Source organism: Ursus arctos, unplaced genomic scaffold (genome assembly GCF_023065955.2).
Source record: "Ursus arctos isolate Adak ecotype North America unplaced genomic scaffold, UrsArc2.0 scaffold_5, whole genome shotgun sequence".
Taxonomy (NCBI): Eukaryota; Metazoa; Chordata; class Mammalia; order Carnivora; family Ursidae; genus Ursus; species Ursus arctos.
Window position 1 is genome coordinate 65015073 of NW_026623067.1, and position 16285 is coordinate 65031357.

General features: G+C 36.9%; 1 protein-coding gene across 8 annotated transcripts in view; it reads left to right on the top strand.

Annotated features, from left to right (window-relative positions):
• Positions 1 to 16285, top strand: part of ATG10 (autophagy related 10) — a 450669-nt gene that overhangs the window by 179799 nt on the left and 254585 nt on the right. For all 8 annotated transcript variants that reach the window (XM_057307382.1, XM_057307381.1, XM_057307388.1 and 5 more), the window contains one exon: positions 5899 to 6018. In XM_057307382.1, coding sequence (XP_057163365.1) covers positions 5899 to 6018 — 120 coding nt within the window. The remainder of the gene's footprint in view (positions 1 to 5898; positions 6019 to 16285) is intronic.

The following is a 16285-nucleotide window of genomic DNA, read 5'->3' on the forward strand; positions in this document are numbered from 1 at the left end:
ACCTTCCCAAGCTTTAGCCTCTGCTGAAGCAGTTAAAAGAAGGTTTTGATTGTTTGAGCTTGAGAAAAAAATCGAATAGCTTTCCAGCAGGGGTAAGGCTCAAGCAAAACAGATGCATTAACAACTTATATTTTATGGCATGAAAGAGCTCGAACTCATTTCTAAGTTTTACTTATAATAAAAAATGAGAGGTTCATTGTTTAGGATGAGATGAGAATTGAAATTAGTCTTTTTACTGAAAGTTCACTTGTGTTCTGTTGTCATCTCTAGTCTGAATTTAAGATAGCTTAAGTCTGGAAATGGAGGCAGGTCTAAGGGATTTTACATTTGCAAAATAAATTCTTGCCGCTTTTGCTTAAACTGCAGTTGTGGTTATTTCCATTTTTAAAAAAAGATTTTATTCCTTTATTTGAGAGAGAGAGCACAAGCAGGGAGAGGAGCAGAGGGAGAAGCAGGCTCCCTGCTGAGCAAGGAGCCCAATGTGGGGCTGGATCCCAGGACCCTGGGATCATGACCTGAGCCGAAGGCGGATGCTTAACCGACTGAGCCACCCTGACATCCCAAGTTATTTCCATTTTTGACTGTAATTTCAGCCATTTCATAGTAGGAAGTTCTAATAGTCTAATTTCTGCCTCTAATTCTGTCTGTGAATTTGGTAGAGGACGAGAGAGTGTTATATATTGTATTATATATTGAAAAGTACATATGAAAATGTTGATTGTATTATATTTTCATTTTTAATGAGTTGAAATATTCTTACTTGAGCAAAGAGACAATAATTATTCAGTGATATTTCATTATGGCATATTACGATGATTCAAATTAAGATGGATATCATTTTAATATAATATAGTTCCTAATTTTGTAATCAAGCCTGTTTATATTATTATATGTAACATCCTTCAGCAAAGCCCAGTCCTTAGATAATTTTTAAAGTATTCAACCAAATATTAATTAGTGCTTTGATGTGCTGTCATCTTGTTAGTGGCACAGTGCTGTTAATTAGATAAACTATGGCTATTGAGTGAAATTTTATGTTTCGACTAACATTTTGAATAGTTCAGTAAACCTCAAGTAACCCGGGGAGTTTTGGGAATGGAATGTTTTTACTTTAGTTTAATTTTGTTGTTAAGTAGGGGTTTGTTTGGAATTTATAAAATATGCCAAAATGTACTAGTCTTTTTTTATGAATTAAATTCAATTTTCATTTGATTTAGTATCTCTCAATATATGTCAGGGTCGTTGTATAGTTAGAAAAACTAATTTTCTGACTGCTCCATTTTGGTTTTCCTAGTCTACTTCTGTATCCTCTCCCTGAGTGATCAAATGTGTTCTGTTATATATATTGTTGATTTAGAATCAATATTTCCGGCCCAGATTTCTCTTTCTTTCTGAGTTCCAGATATATCTCAAAATGCCTGCTAGATTCTCTTCACATGGGTATTCCACAGATGTTTCAAACTCAAAATCAATAAGATGAAATTAAGTCCAGCTCACTCCCCAAACCTGTTCTTGCTCAGTGCACCACCACCTACAGCAAAGAGCAGGGAATCTTTCTTGAATCTTTTCTTTCACAGATCCCTCACATATCAAGATCCACCAGTTGTAATGAGTACACTATCAAAATGTCTTTTGAATCCCTCCCTCTTCTACCCTACTTCCAGTCTTTGGCTCTGTTTGGAATCATTTTGTCTTTCCTGGATTATTGGAAGAGATTTCTAACAGGTGTTCGTCTAGTCAGGCAAGACCTGTAGTCTCCACTGGAAGCCAGAACGCAAATCTGATCAGTTTACTCCCACTGTCAAAACCTTCAGGCTAGTAGGCTCTCCTTCCTCATCAGCACTGGTTCTCCTAATACCCTTCCTCTGCCTCTGTATTTCAGTCAAGCAGGAGTTCTTTGATTACTGGACCTTCCCTTATATTCAGATTTTTGTGCATTCTATTCCTTTGCCTCCTTACTTTGCTAAATTAGCTTCTGTTCTTCCTTTTAGTATCTTCTTAGGTGTCGCTTTCTCAACTTGTGTCTGCACTTAACGAGGATTCGGTGTGTAACCCGTAGATCTCTTTCACATACCTGAAACGTTAGATGACTGCCTCAGTAGAGGCCCCTGCATTTTATTGTCTCTTATATACTTAGAATTCCTGCACTTGGTGCTTTCTTTTCCCAAACCTGTTCTCCCACTGTTCTCCTACCCTCTCAGATTTTCCATTGTGATCTCAGGAGCACACATCCCTAGCAAACAAATTTACCTAATCCTTAAACCATTATTGTCTTTACTGCATTCTGTGGAGTAAGTTAAGTGTTCCCAGAAAAAGAATTTTATGGTCAAAAGAGTCAGGAAACCCTGATTTCCATCACAGTGTATATTGTGAATCTCCAGGGTGGGTGTGGCGAGTGGATATAGTGTGGATCAGTTTCCACATCTCACATGGCGTTAACATCTTCACAGGTCAGTACTTCCACTAACTAGTTTCAAAGGAAATTTGGCTTTGAAACAAAAAACAAGAAACAAAAACTGAACTCTTTAAGTGGAAGCTGCTCCTTCCTCCACCCTACAAATTTTAGGGTATGGAGATTGCTGGGAGCCCCCACTTCCCCAGAGCGAATTTTAGGTTACTGCTTCTTTGGCCTCATGTAAATATCCCTGCTCCTTTGGGGCTCATTTGAAGGTCTTTTGAGGAATTTTATATCCTATGAAATTCAGCTCTACCAGATATGGCAAGCTAGGTTTTTTCCTCACATATTCACTGGTAGTGTCACATATCCCTATTTTCCTGGTGGTGGCTGCTTTTAGCACCATCTTGAGAAGGAATCCAAGGCTGTGTTTTGGCTCATTAGGATCACTTGTATTAGTTTATTAGTGATTATTCTTTTTTTTTTTTTTTAAAGATTTTATTTATTTATTTGACAGAGAGAGAGAGACAGCCAGCAAGAGAGGGAACACAAGCAGGGGGAGTGGGAGAGGAAGAAGCAGGCTCATAGCGGAGGAGCCTGATGTGGGGCTCAATCCCATAACGCCAGGATCACGCCCTGAGCCGAAGGCAGACGCTTAACCGCTGTGCCACCCAGGCGCCCCTATTAGTGATTATTCTTGATGGATTCAGCATTATACGCCATGTATCGCTTATCATCTCTGTCCTCTTCCATCTTCTACCATTTGTCCCTTGTCATTTACAAATCTCTTATTTGATCTTCCATCTTCTTTAAAGAGCACTCCACCCCCACCAACTCTCCAGATAATTCTGAGTGACTTCAGCATCCATGTGGAAAACAGCAAACATAAGCCTCATATTTTTCTAAACTTCCTGAGCTCCAGTGACTTTTATCTGTAAGTTTATATACTTTATATACTCGCTGAGACCTCCTGAAGTTCTCCAGTCTCAATGTCTTCTGGTCTTCCCTTTCCTTCCTTTCACTATGGTTGTTCTTAGCCATTTTTAGTATCTAATATTCTTTGATACTATCATGTTTTCCCAGCCCCTTCAGTCTTCTCTTGGTGTCTTTACTTTCCTACCTAATCTGGAACTCTGAGCTATGCTCCCTAGCATATTTTATTTCTTCTTCTACCTTTATCCTTCCACAGAATCAATCCAGCAAAACCTCAATTTTGCTCGTGTGCTCAGTGCAGCTCCCTGCTGGTTCCTATACCTGGGGACCTGAGTACTGCCAACAGTAATCACAACAACCTTCCAGTCCAAACTCTTGTGTGGCACATAAGTCTCCCTTCAAAAAGTTTATTACTCTTCAGTCTTGTACGTTTGAAACCTTACCTCTGCCATTGTGCTCCAATAGAGGGCAGACGAGTTTAACTTGCATGTGACTAGACTATATCTACCTACACTTTCTGCATCACGTTTGTTAAGATCAGACTTGGAGTTCTCTACACCCTAACTTGCCTTTGCTCATACCGTCCTCCGTTCTTGGACCACTGTTCTAACTCTTGTGCTTTACCTAGTGACAATCTGCGCTACAAAAACTCTTATATACCTTAAAGATTCATCTTCATGCCCACCCCACATGCCTTTGCACACTCTCCCCACTTGGTAAGGGATTCCATCATTTGTATATACTTTAAATGGAAGTCCTGTTTTCCAATGCTGTCAGGATTGAGAGTTGAGCAATTAATTGAAAAAGTTGATTAAAGCTAGAGTTAAAAAAAATACATGCAGACATGAAACATTTTATTTCAACTTAAGAGCAGAAATACATTCCTTTGTCAATTATCTCATGTATGACCGAGGGATTTTGAGTATGTGCGCTTGAATGGAATTCTTTATTCCTTCATGAATACTCTGAACCCAGAATGCATCCTCTAGATTTCCAAGCTATTTAAAAGAAAAAACTCAAGCTATTTGTGTAGCAATCTGAGCATGGAATCCTAGATTTGTATGGGTTTTCCCCCACCAATCTTTTCAGGTGCATTGACCTACTTCAATAATAGTTTTTCATATGGAAACTTACCTTTATAAAGTCTTTCCAAGGCATTAATTAATAGAAATAACAGGGTTTTTTTTTCTTGTATTTTATTGGTTTGGTGTGTGTAGCATTTAATTAAAGCATGTATTTATAATATACAGATGTGGTTTGTGAATATAAACTCAACTGACGGGAGCAGAGGTGCTCATGATCAGCATATTGTAGACATCAGTGTTTACCGAGGGAATGGATATTATGTCGGTTAACTTGGCAAGTTGGTTGAATGGATGTTGGTTAAGAGAGTTTCTACTGTAATGACTTTATTGCTTATCTCCCTTCATCACAATGTGAGCTCTTACAAGGCAAGGACTATATATATATATATATATATATATATATATATATATATATATATTTCATTTTGTGTATCTAACCTTCACCTATGCACAATACCTACTGTAGATATTCAGTGTGTGTTTCTTGGATGAATGAACAAATTCTTTTATAGGTCATACTAAATTTGAATAATTAGAAAGAACACTGTACTGAGAATCAGGTAGTATAGATAGGTCATTGGCCTTGGAGCCAAACTGGGGTTCGAATCCTTTCTCATTTGCATTTCTTGAGTAGATTACTTTCTCTTATTCATTTGGGGAATGGGGATAACAACAGTCTTTGGGTTGTGAGAGGGTTAAACGGGGATGTAAAGTGTTTAGCATAGTGCTTGAGCTAGTAAGCAATCAACAAGTGCTAATTTCCCTGATCATGCTCATCACCAATGAGGAGAATGTTGGGGATTCACTTGGTCTAACTTTTCTCATCAAAGGTCTTGAACTATATAATTTACCTGTTTCCTTCTGGCTCTAAAATTCTCTTTTTATAAACAATGGTTCATGTTTTGGACAGATTTATATAAGAAATATGTGGCTATTCCTTGATTTGTTAAATTTGTAGATTCAATAGAGTAGGTGATTACTCAGTAATCATAACCTTATACCTTGAAAAACCAAACTTCTCAGGCTTTAGAAAATCACTTGATAGTGAGTTGAACTCTAATAAAGTGTGAAGAACAGCTCAGCTCTACTAACCACTGCCACCCTTATCTACATAAGAGCTAAATAAGGTGGAAAGTAGAGAAGGAAGCTCTGAAGAGATTGTTTGGAAGCATTAGCTTAGAAGAAGCGAGATAAAATTAAGCTCTTGAAGCTAAATTATGGACAGATTTAACTTTTTGAACCATAGATGTGTATTTGTTATAAATCTAGGTTTTAAGTGTTCATGTTGATCACATTTTCTTTCTGATTAAAAAATGGGGATAGGGTGAGAAAGGTGGAAACATAGTGCTTTTTTGGAATGGCTCTGAGGATATTTTCCATTCTACGTCCCAAAGTTTGGTTTGTTTAAAGAAGTAAGTGATTTAGCAGAATTCCTTTTAGCATTCATTCTACAGCTCATGCTTATGCTTAGTTTTTATATTGCAGTTATCATCTAGTATGGAAGAAGATGAGTTCTTCGGAGAAAAAACATTCCAGAGTTTTTGTGCAGAATTCATCAAACATTCACAGCAGATAGGTGATGGTTGGGAATGGAGAACTTCGAAGGTAAGAACAGAAACTTTTATTTTCTATTTTAATAAAGTTTTTTTTTCCTTGCTATATAAAACCTCAGTAATTGAAACTAATGTATGAAAGCGAGTTTGATTTAGTAAAAGGCTTAAATTGAAGAATGTTTTAAAACAGATGTCCATTTTATTGTTTCAACTATATATACTCCTTATAATTAGGCTAATGAAGTATTATCTAGAAAAGTCCTTAGGTAACCTGCTTTAATTTAATAGATAAGAATGCTTAGCGTATTAATTATCTGAATGTAAGCAGATGCTTCTGTTGTGCTTCAAACCATTTATTTACGCTATTAATTTTCTTAAGAAAGTACTTTTGTCCAGAGAGTGAAAAGATAATCCTGAAACCAAACCATAGTCAAACAATCACAAAGTCTGAAATCTTGAGGAATGAATTAATCGGAAATTTCTTTTTTTTTTTTTTAAAGATTTTATTTATTTATTTGACAGAGATAGAGACAGCCAGCGAGAGAGGGAACACAAGCAGGGGGAGTGGGAGAGGAAGAAGCAGGCTCACAGCGGAGGAGCCCGATGTGGGGCTCGATCCCATAACGCTGGGATCACGCCCTGAGCCGAAGGCAGACGCTTAACCGCTGTGCCACCCAGGCGCCCCATAATCGGAAATTTCTTAATAATGTAAACACATTCTAAAACAATCTTTCTTTTGGTTCTATTCAGTAATAATAATGTAAAAGGTCTATGGACTCATCTATTTCCACACATACACTTAGTAAGGATTCTCTGCCAAAAGCTCTTTAAGAGTTCCTTGAGATAATTTCCTGAGAGGATGAATTTTCTCTACTTGATATCTTAATCTGATGCCTAAAAAAGTGGTGATTCCCAATTTTCTGCTTATTGGCTCTGTTTGCTATATGAACTCTGAGAAATGTGAATTCTTTTGAGCTGATTCCTATGATTCAGAAGTAGGCCAGGGAAATGCAGGTCTTGATCCAATCCACAGTGTCACCGGAGAGAGAAGCCGTGATTTCCCTTCAGGTCACGTGCCAGCTAAACTTTCATGGGGTGGGAGTGGGGAAGTGTCATGGGAGACGCCAGCCCCACTCTTTAAGTTAGTGATTGGACAGTTCATAAGCCCCTAAGGCATCTCCTGCTCCGGGATAACATGACTTTATTATTAGCACCTTTTATTAATCTTTTTCCTGAATATTTTATAATTTTGTTTGCTATTGTGTTTGAGTTTTTATTCTTCTTTATTCATCTTTTATTGTCTTCATCCCGATTTTTTCTCCCTCCCTTCCTCCTTCCCTTCCTTCCTCCTTTCTTTCTTTTCTTTTCTTTTTTTCTTTTCTTTACTATCTTTCCCCTTCCTTCCTTCCTTCCTTCCTTCCTTCCTTCCTTCCTTCCTTCCTTCCTCTTCCCTTCCCTTCCCTTCCCTTCCCTTCCCTTCCCTTCCCTTCCTTTTCTTCCCTTCCTTCCCTTCCTTCCCTTTCTTTCTTTCCTTGTCAGAGAGAGAGAGAGAGAGCCCACAAGTGAGGGGGAGAAGCAGGTAGAGGGAGAAGCAGGCTCCCTGCTGAGCAAGGAGCCCAATGTGGGACCTGATCCCAGGACCTTAGGATCATGACCTGAGTTGAAGGCAGCTGCTTAACTGGCTGAGCTACCCAGGCGTCCCCATCCTGACTTTAATATCAATGTTTCTGATAAATAATGATTTTTTAAAAATGTTGGCTGTTTATTCATTGAATGAATGTAGGTTTCTGAGCCCTTTTGACCTGTAATAATTTGTATGCTTATTCCTGAGGAACTTCTCCTTTTCTTTCCACAAATTTTTTTAAAAAAAGAAATTTTCTTTTGTCTTAAGGTGGAGGTAGAATAATAGATACTCCAGTTACTATATCAGTGACCTAGTAGAATGGGGGAGAAAAAGGTTGGGGAGGGAGATGGGACTGTGTGTGCACGTGTGTGTGTGTGTGTGTGTGTGTGTGTGTGTGTGCGCTCTCTCTCACACACTCACGCACATACACATGCACGTGCATGTTGGGGGATGCTGGGGAAGGTCTCCAGGAGGGAGATTCATAATAATAGAAATATCTGTTAGAAATTTCTTCACTGAATTTGTTGAAACTAGTGTGCCAAGAATTAGTTTCCAGGATTTGTTTTTATTCTTGTCTGGCCTCTGCTTCAGGGAGTGGTATGGCTATGTTTGGCTTCTTGTTTGTTGCCACTGCCTGCTCAGTTAGGAAAGTTACCTACCCTTCAGAGTTAGAATTGCACCTCTAACTAAGGGCAGTTTGTTTGTTTGTGTTTAAATGTGGAGGTGAGCCCATAGATAGTACCAGAACAAAACAAAGCCCTGTTCAGAGAAAATCTTTGTACCTTAGGGCAAGGACTACAAACTCAAAAGCCTTGGAGTCCAGGCATGGTAACATAAATGGATCAAGCTGCCAGGTCCAAGACAATATGGGCACTGAGTCCTAAGGCCTGTGCTGAGCAGACTGCTTGTCCTCTTGCCCTTGGAATGACCCAAGGGTTACCAGACCTTTCAAGAAAAGTGAAGATCCCCCCCAAAAGATTGGGGCAGGGGGAGAAATCTCTAAATTTTCAAATATTGGCAACTACTTAAAAAACATTCTTCAGAAATAGGACCCAAACCAACATGCTAGTGATGAATAATGTGTGGGATATGAGCGGTCAGTTGATGATTTCTGGAATTGGTCATGTGTGTGGTATAACTGTGGTTTCTCACCCAGCCCTGCTTCAGTGCCTGCTGTTGATCTGAATTAGTAAAGGGGGCTCTTGGCAAGGCAGATACCTCTCTTGTGAATTTTGGTAGGTTAGTATTTTGCCACTTAATTTCTGCAGCGCTGTACCACTTTAATGAAGGAAATCATGAATCAGTCACTTGGTTATTCCCTTCAAACCTTCAGTCTTTATCTCAGTCTTTTTGTGGGACTGTTTGGAGAGAATACTTATACTGTTGTTTTACTTTATAGGCTCCAGAAATCTATTTTTATTTTATTAAAAAATAGTTGTCTTAAGGTATAATTGGGGAACAACAAGCTGCACATGGTGTGCCCTCACTACAGTGAAGACGGTGAGCATATCCATTACCCCAGAAAGGTGGCTTTATACCTTTGTAATGCCTCCCTCTGCCCCTGAAATTTATTTATTATTATTTTTTTCTGAAAGTTATTTTTAAAAAGAATCTTGTTTATCTCTCTATATAGAGCCTCCTTTAAAGAGTACACATTTGTCACTCATACCTTCAGGTTTGTTTAGAAATACCCCTCAGGAAGGTGGTATACTCTCGTTGAGAGCCTTTGTTTAACATAGTGGTCTGTTAGATATTAAAGATATTCGTTAAGAGCATGGACTTCAGAGTTAGACGTAGCTACAAATCCTTGCTCATTTACAAGGTGGATTTTGCACAAGTTACTTAAGGTCTCTAAACTTCATTTTTTTAACTATAAAATAGGAATAAAATAATACCCACCATACAACATGGTAGTTGTGTAGATTAAATGGGATTTACATTCAAAGAGTTTAGCACAGTTTCTGGCACTTGGAAAGCCATATTATGGTTGCAATTTTTAGTGGGTTGTTTGAAATTTTCAGTGTCTTTTATTTTAGAAATAATGCTATAAATGAAATTGTAGTTAAGTTTTCAGAAAGCTCTGTGAAAATTTACCACCAAATATACTGTGCTGGTCCTTAGTGTATTATTCTGAGTCCTCCAGGATATGAAGAAGAGTGAAAGATAGCAAACAACAATGAATGCATGTAATGAAAGCATTTTATAAAGATTTTCTTTGTTTATTTGAGAGTGAGTGAGTGAGAGTGTGTGGGCACGCACACGGAGGGGGTGGTGGGGAGGAGCAGAGGGAGAGGGAGAAACAGATTTCCTGCTGAGCAGGGAGCCTGATGTGGGGCTTGATCCCAGGATTCTGAGATCAGGACCTGAGCTGAGGGCAGCCACTTAACTGACTGAGCCATCCAGGTACCTCTGAAATACAAATATCTTAAAAACCCATCAGTTTGTAATGTTAGAGAGAGAGAGAGAGAGAGAGAATGAACAAACACAGGAGAGAGTGGAATGGAAGAGTCTCCCAACCTAACTCATTGAATATTTTTGGTTTGAAAATTGTTAATCAAAAGGAAAGAAATAAGCATTTGTCTTACATTTCCTGTATTATCTGTATTTCATGGTAACTAAATAGACTAATTTGGTAAAGGGAACTTCCCCCCCCAGAATTCCAACTGATAAACATGGAAAGGATTGTAGAATTAGAAAATCACTACTTTTCAGTCCCTAATGAAATGGATTAGGTGACAGTAATCAGTGGTTGAAACTATTAGGTGAAAGGTTGATGGGGAATTTACAAAGGAGGGATTGAACTATCATCACCTGAACCTAGTGATTAATCATGGCATTACTAAAAATAGTACATCCAGATATTATATACTTGCTGAAGTTTTATAATATGAATCACAGAGTACAATCCATGAAATATGCTTGCCCAAAATGTTGAGCCTGAATAGAATCCATTAAGGAAGTCAAGTGATAGAGAACCAAGTTAATTGACACCACAGGAAACAAATAGAGAAATACAGAAGTCTAAAGGACAACTGACACAATTTCCTTAAAAAGTTAATGGTTGGGTAAAGAAGTGAGGAGAGGATTGCATCTCTAACTATCTGGTATTGAGGACCAATCCTGTTTTGTTTTTAAAGTATGCTTTCTCAGGGTGCTTGGGTGGCTCAGTCAGTTGAGCAACCGACTCTTGATTTCAGCTCAGGTCATGATCTCAGGGTAGAGATTGAACCCCATGTCGGGCTCTGTGCTGAGCATGGAGCCTGCTTTACATTCTCTCTTTCCCTCTCCCTCTGGCTCCTGCCCCCTACACCACTCTCTGAAAAAAAAAAAAAAAAATCCTTTCTGGGCAGTGACCAGTAGGTGGTCCTAGGGTGCAGCTCAGGTCATATGTGAATCACCATGGGAGGGTGACGACCTCCCTTAATTCAGGGTCATAGGTCCACTGACCATGCACTTGGATGTTTTGACAGTGTCAACGTCCTATGGAAGTTTCTAAGTCCTTACTCTTCTTTTCTGAATTTATCTTATTGACCTATAACAAAGAGTTTGAGGACCGGTAATAATGTTTGGACTGACAACGATTACTTCTTGAACTGGCAACAGTTCAGACCATATTTTGAGCAGCACTTCTCTAGATTAAAAGAAATTCAAGAGACATAACCTACTGTAATTTGTGAACTTTATTTGGATCCTAACTCAAATCAACTATAAAAGACCTTTTTAAAGACAATTAGGGATATTTGATTATGGAGTAAAGTGTAAGATGACACCAATTTATCTTAACAAAATAAAAAACAAATCAGGGATAGAAGAAGCAAAACGGCAAAATCTTGTTATGTATTGAATATGGGTAATGCGTATATAGGTTTGAATTTGGTGTTTTTCTCTTTACTTTTATGTATGTCACATATATGGTTCCTTTTCTTGTATCTTGTCATAATTTATGCTTTACCGTAAACTTTATTAATAATTACAAATGTTCTTAGCCTTATTTTAGATTTAGATCCCCTTTGGTGATTTGTGCAGAGTTTAAAACTTCAAAGCAACTTGCCTTCTAAATTTTTTTTTTTTTTAAGATTTTATTTATTTATTTGACAGAGAGACAGCCAGCGAGAGAGGGAACACAGCAGGGGGGGTGTGAGAGGAAGAAGCAGGCTCCTAGTGGAGGAGCCTGATGTGGGGCTTGATCCCAGAACGCCGGGATCATGCCCCGAGCCGAATTAGACGCTTAATGACTGTGCCACCAGGCGCCCCTAAATTTTTTGGTTTTACTTACTAGATATGAATATATTAGTTTAGGGCCTCAGTTCTGTGATTTGACCTTTCATAGGTTATTGATACAATAATTTCCCATGGGTTTTCAACTTTCTTCTCTCACTTTTGTGTAGCAAAAATAGGAAGAGAGATACACAGATACTGTAAACAAAATAGTCCACAAATATTGAAATTGGATTTTATACAGTTAATATTAGATTATTTTGTATGTTATTGTTAAAGAAGAATTCAAGTCCCCCCCCCAAATTAATTCCATCTTTAGTTAAACCTACTTGATTATATTTTGAAATTTACATAGCAACACACCAGAAATATTTTGATTACTCTCTTTACAGCTTAGGAACAGCTGATTCAAAGGGCTTATTTCCTAATTTAGATAGAGTAAAATTTTACAATTTCATTTTATTCTTAGAAATTTAAGTTGATTTTTAAATTCTTTCCTTTCAGTAGTCTTTCTGGTTAAATTCACATTGCTTTTCCTGAAAACCCTTCACCATTATTCTAATTATATCAAATTCATATTTTTAAAATTTTAAAAATTTTAAAAAATATATCAAATTCATATTTTAAAAAATATTTCAGTATTTTACTTTATTCCATCTTTTGACACTGTCTTGGTAGAAGACCCACCTTGCTGTTCCCATCAATCCTGCTGCCCTCCTGAATTTCACACTTTGCTTATTTGCACCGCTGTCTTTATTTTAAATGTCTTATAAAAAAATTTCACATGTACAAAAGTAAAGAGAATAGTATAAAGGATTCACATGTGCCTATCACCTAGCTCTCACTGTTTTAAAGCATCTCTACCATATATAAAGTGATATAACATATCTCAATATAATTAACTTGGCTTTCTTTTTTCCCCCTGTCTTAAAATTATGGTACTTCAAGTGCACTCTAAATTTATTTCTCATTATATATTAAAATTAATGAATGAACTCAGGAAAAGATTCAAAGACAAATTATTTCTGTGATTTTTTTATTTCTACAATTTTTAAATTTATTTTTTAAATTATGGCTGGATGCCTGGGTGGCTCAGTTGGTTAAGTGTCTTACTTTGGCTCAGGTCATGATATCGGGGGTCCTGGGATAGAGCCCCGAGTGGGGCTCCCTGCTCAGCAGGGTGTGTTCTTCTTCCTCTCTCTGTCCCTTCCCCAATTCATGCACTCACTCTCTCTCTCTCTCTCAAGTAAATAAATAAATAAATAAATAAATAAATAAAATCTTTAAAATTATGGTAAAAGACACATAACATATAATTTAACATCTTAACCATTTTTAAGTGTATGTTCAATAGAATTAAGTACATTGTTCCAGAACTCTTTTCATATTGCAAAATCGAAACTTTGTAGCCCTTAAATACTAATGGGTATTCCCATTGCTCCCTCCTCTCAGCCTCTAGCAATCACCATTTTACTTACTGTCTGTCTGAATTTGATTATTCTAGGTATCTCATATAAGTGAAATCATACAGCATTTATCTTTTAGCGATTGGCTTCTTTCACTTAGCATAGTGTCTTCCAAGTTTATCTATTATTTCTACAAATTTTGATTTGGGTTTTATGAAGTAGAGAGCTAAACAGAGAATTGGGATTGAATTTCTGAGATGATGACATCTTGAATTGCATAGCCTCATTCTGTTAAGAAATTTCACTTCTTTTATTTCTAAAGCACATTATTATTAAAGAGGATTAAAAATGCTTTCCATGTATATCTGAGAAGACTAGTTCTTCACTATGTCTCAAATTTGCTGATAATATATAAACCCAACTAGATATTTCTATCAGAAACATAATCAAATCAGAGAGTAAATAATGGAATTAGTATTTTAAGTACAGTTACTTTGCATATCCATTCACTTTTGTGATATTTATACATTGAATTGTTGGAATTAATGATTTTAATTTCAAAAGTGAAATGTTATGCATCCATTTTTTTGTCTGTGTACGTAATATGCTTAGATTCTTTGCTAAAGTTAAATGACAATTTTAAGGTTTTCTAAAAGGACATTTTTCACAGGTTTCTTAGATATCATGTTTCTTTATGTGGGTAACATAAATACATTTATTGGTTTGAAATACTTAATTTTTGGTTAACTTTTCTTATTTTTCCTCTAGCTTATTTAAAAAATTATATGCCACTATATTAATGATCGTTTTTAGGGAAGTTGTGAGCATGTCACTTCTATTAAATTTTGGTGTAATGCTGTATTTGTTTAAGCCATCCACTGTGGGTTAATGAAATATTTCTGGGCCCAAATGTCACTAGATAAAGATTAAATATATTGTATTGATATAGTCTCTTGATTAGACTAAAATAGATTTTTTTTTTTAGTTTATCTTTGGAGATTAGGAGAAAAATGCACTTGGAGCACCATGCTGTGTTTTTGTAATAAACATTGAATCATAGTCCGTTACACTAGATTTTTCATTCATAATTTATTGTGTGTTATGATATGATTTGTCACTTAAGCATATGCAAATCGTAAGCAGTCATTTCAAGAAGAACAGGTTGTATCACTTGTGAATTAAATATTTTTGAATATCACTTTTAAAGATTATCTAGAGTATCAGAGAAAGAAATGCTATAATACCTTACAAATTTATAAATTAAAATTTAAATAGTGATAGTAATTTTGCTGCTTAACAATTAAAAGCACATTCTTGGCTAACTGACGTTTGGGTTTACTGGGCAGGGTGGCAGACTCTATCTCAAATATATATATAGAGAGAGAGGGAGAGGGAGATAAAAGAGAGAGAGGGAGGGAGAAAGAGGGGGGACAGAGGGATACAGAGAGAGAGAGTATATAGAGTCTAATTTATTAATTTATAATAAACAAAATTGTCAAGTGATCCAGAATGCTCCTGTCATGATGATTCATTTTTGCTTTGTATATAGGCCAATCACAATCGTATGAGCACAGAGTAAGTACAAATTCTTATGTGTAGTTGTAAAACTGAGATATTTAGTGGCATAATCTGAGAGTGGCATACATCTTGGTCTGTAAGAGGGGTAGTCTTACCATTGAGGAGAAGTTACAATTTTAGGTTTGTAGGGTAAGAATCTCTTGCTTGAACTGTGCAATGGATACTGCCAGTGTTTCCTTCACTGATCTCTTTCTCTCTTTTTTTAAAATTTTAATGACTGGCTAGCCTCTCTTTTGGTTGCTACCAGATTACAGTCAAATCTTACTGGGTGGGGAGCCATTCTCTCTCATTAAATAATTCACCTATGTGCTCTGACCTATTATGGGTTATTTTTAACTTGGCACTTGAACTTGAAAAATGCTTATTTCCAAAGCCTTGGAAAAGACCTTCAACTACAGACAATAGTATTATGATCATGGATATTTGTAAAAATATAGGGAAAAAAATAATAAAAAATCATACTACCCTAGTATAGTCGTGGTTGTTTTGGTGAATTTGCCTCATATATCTATTTCCCAATTGGGGTTTTAATGATTATTCTTTTAAATTTATAAATTTGGAGTGAAATTACATATCTATAACATTGTCTTACCTTTTAGGAAAACAAGTTTTCACTTTATTTAAAAATTTTTTTTTTTTTTTAAGAGAGGGAGAGAGGCGAGGTGGTGGGGGGTACAGAGCAGAGAGAGAGGGAGAGTAGAATCTCAAGCAGGCTCCAGGCCCAGCACGGAGCCTGAAGCAGGGCTCAATCTCACAACCCTGAGATCATGACCTGAGATGAAATCAAGAGTTGGTCACTTAACTGACTGAGCCACCCAGGCGCCCCAATAAGTTTTCACTTTATTAGGTTTTATTTATTTATTTATTTATTTATTTATTTATTTATTTATTTGTCAGAGAGGGAGAGAGCAAGAGAGAGAGAGCGTGCACAAGCAGGGGGAGTGGCAGGCAGAGGGAGACGCAGGCTCCCTGCTGAGCAAGGAGCCCGATGTGAGACTTGATCCCAGGACCCTGGAATCTTGACCTGAGCCGAAGGCAGATGCTTAACTGACTGAGCCACCCGGGCTTCCCAAGTTTTCACTTTAAAGATTGATTTTGCTAGGTATCTTTTGGAATTGGTTACTAAGTGAATTGTCTTCTACTTCTAGTACTTTTACAAATTATTCTTTGGTGCTTTCCATGTCGTATGACATAGTGGAAATATGGTTTCTTTTCCAGTATTTGTGGCTTCATTTTGGTCATATTATTAGTTACAATTTCCAGGATAAATTGTGTGCTATAGCCGCAATCAAAGGTATTCTTATTTTACAGCATTCTTTTTATGCTCGTGACACTCTATAAGTATATAGGGCGGTCTTATTTTCTTCACTTTTTATGAAGATAACTTGAATAAGTGATAGACTTTGGCACCGAAATAACAATTGACCTGCCCAAGTTTGAGCTAGAACTGGAGCAAGAGCTCAGGTTTTTGGACCACTATGGTCCCATGTTTA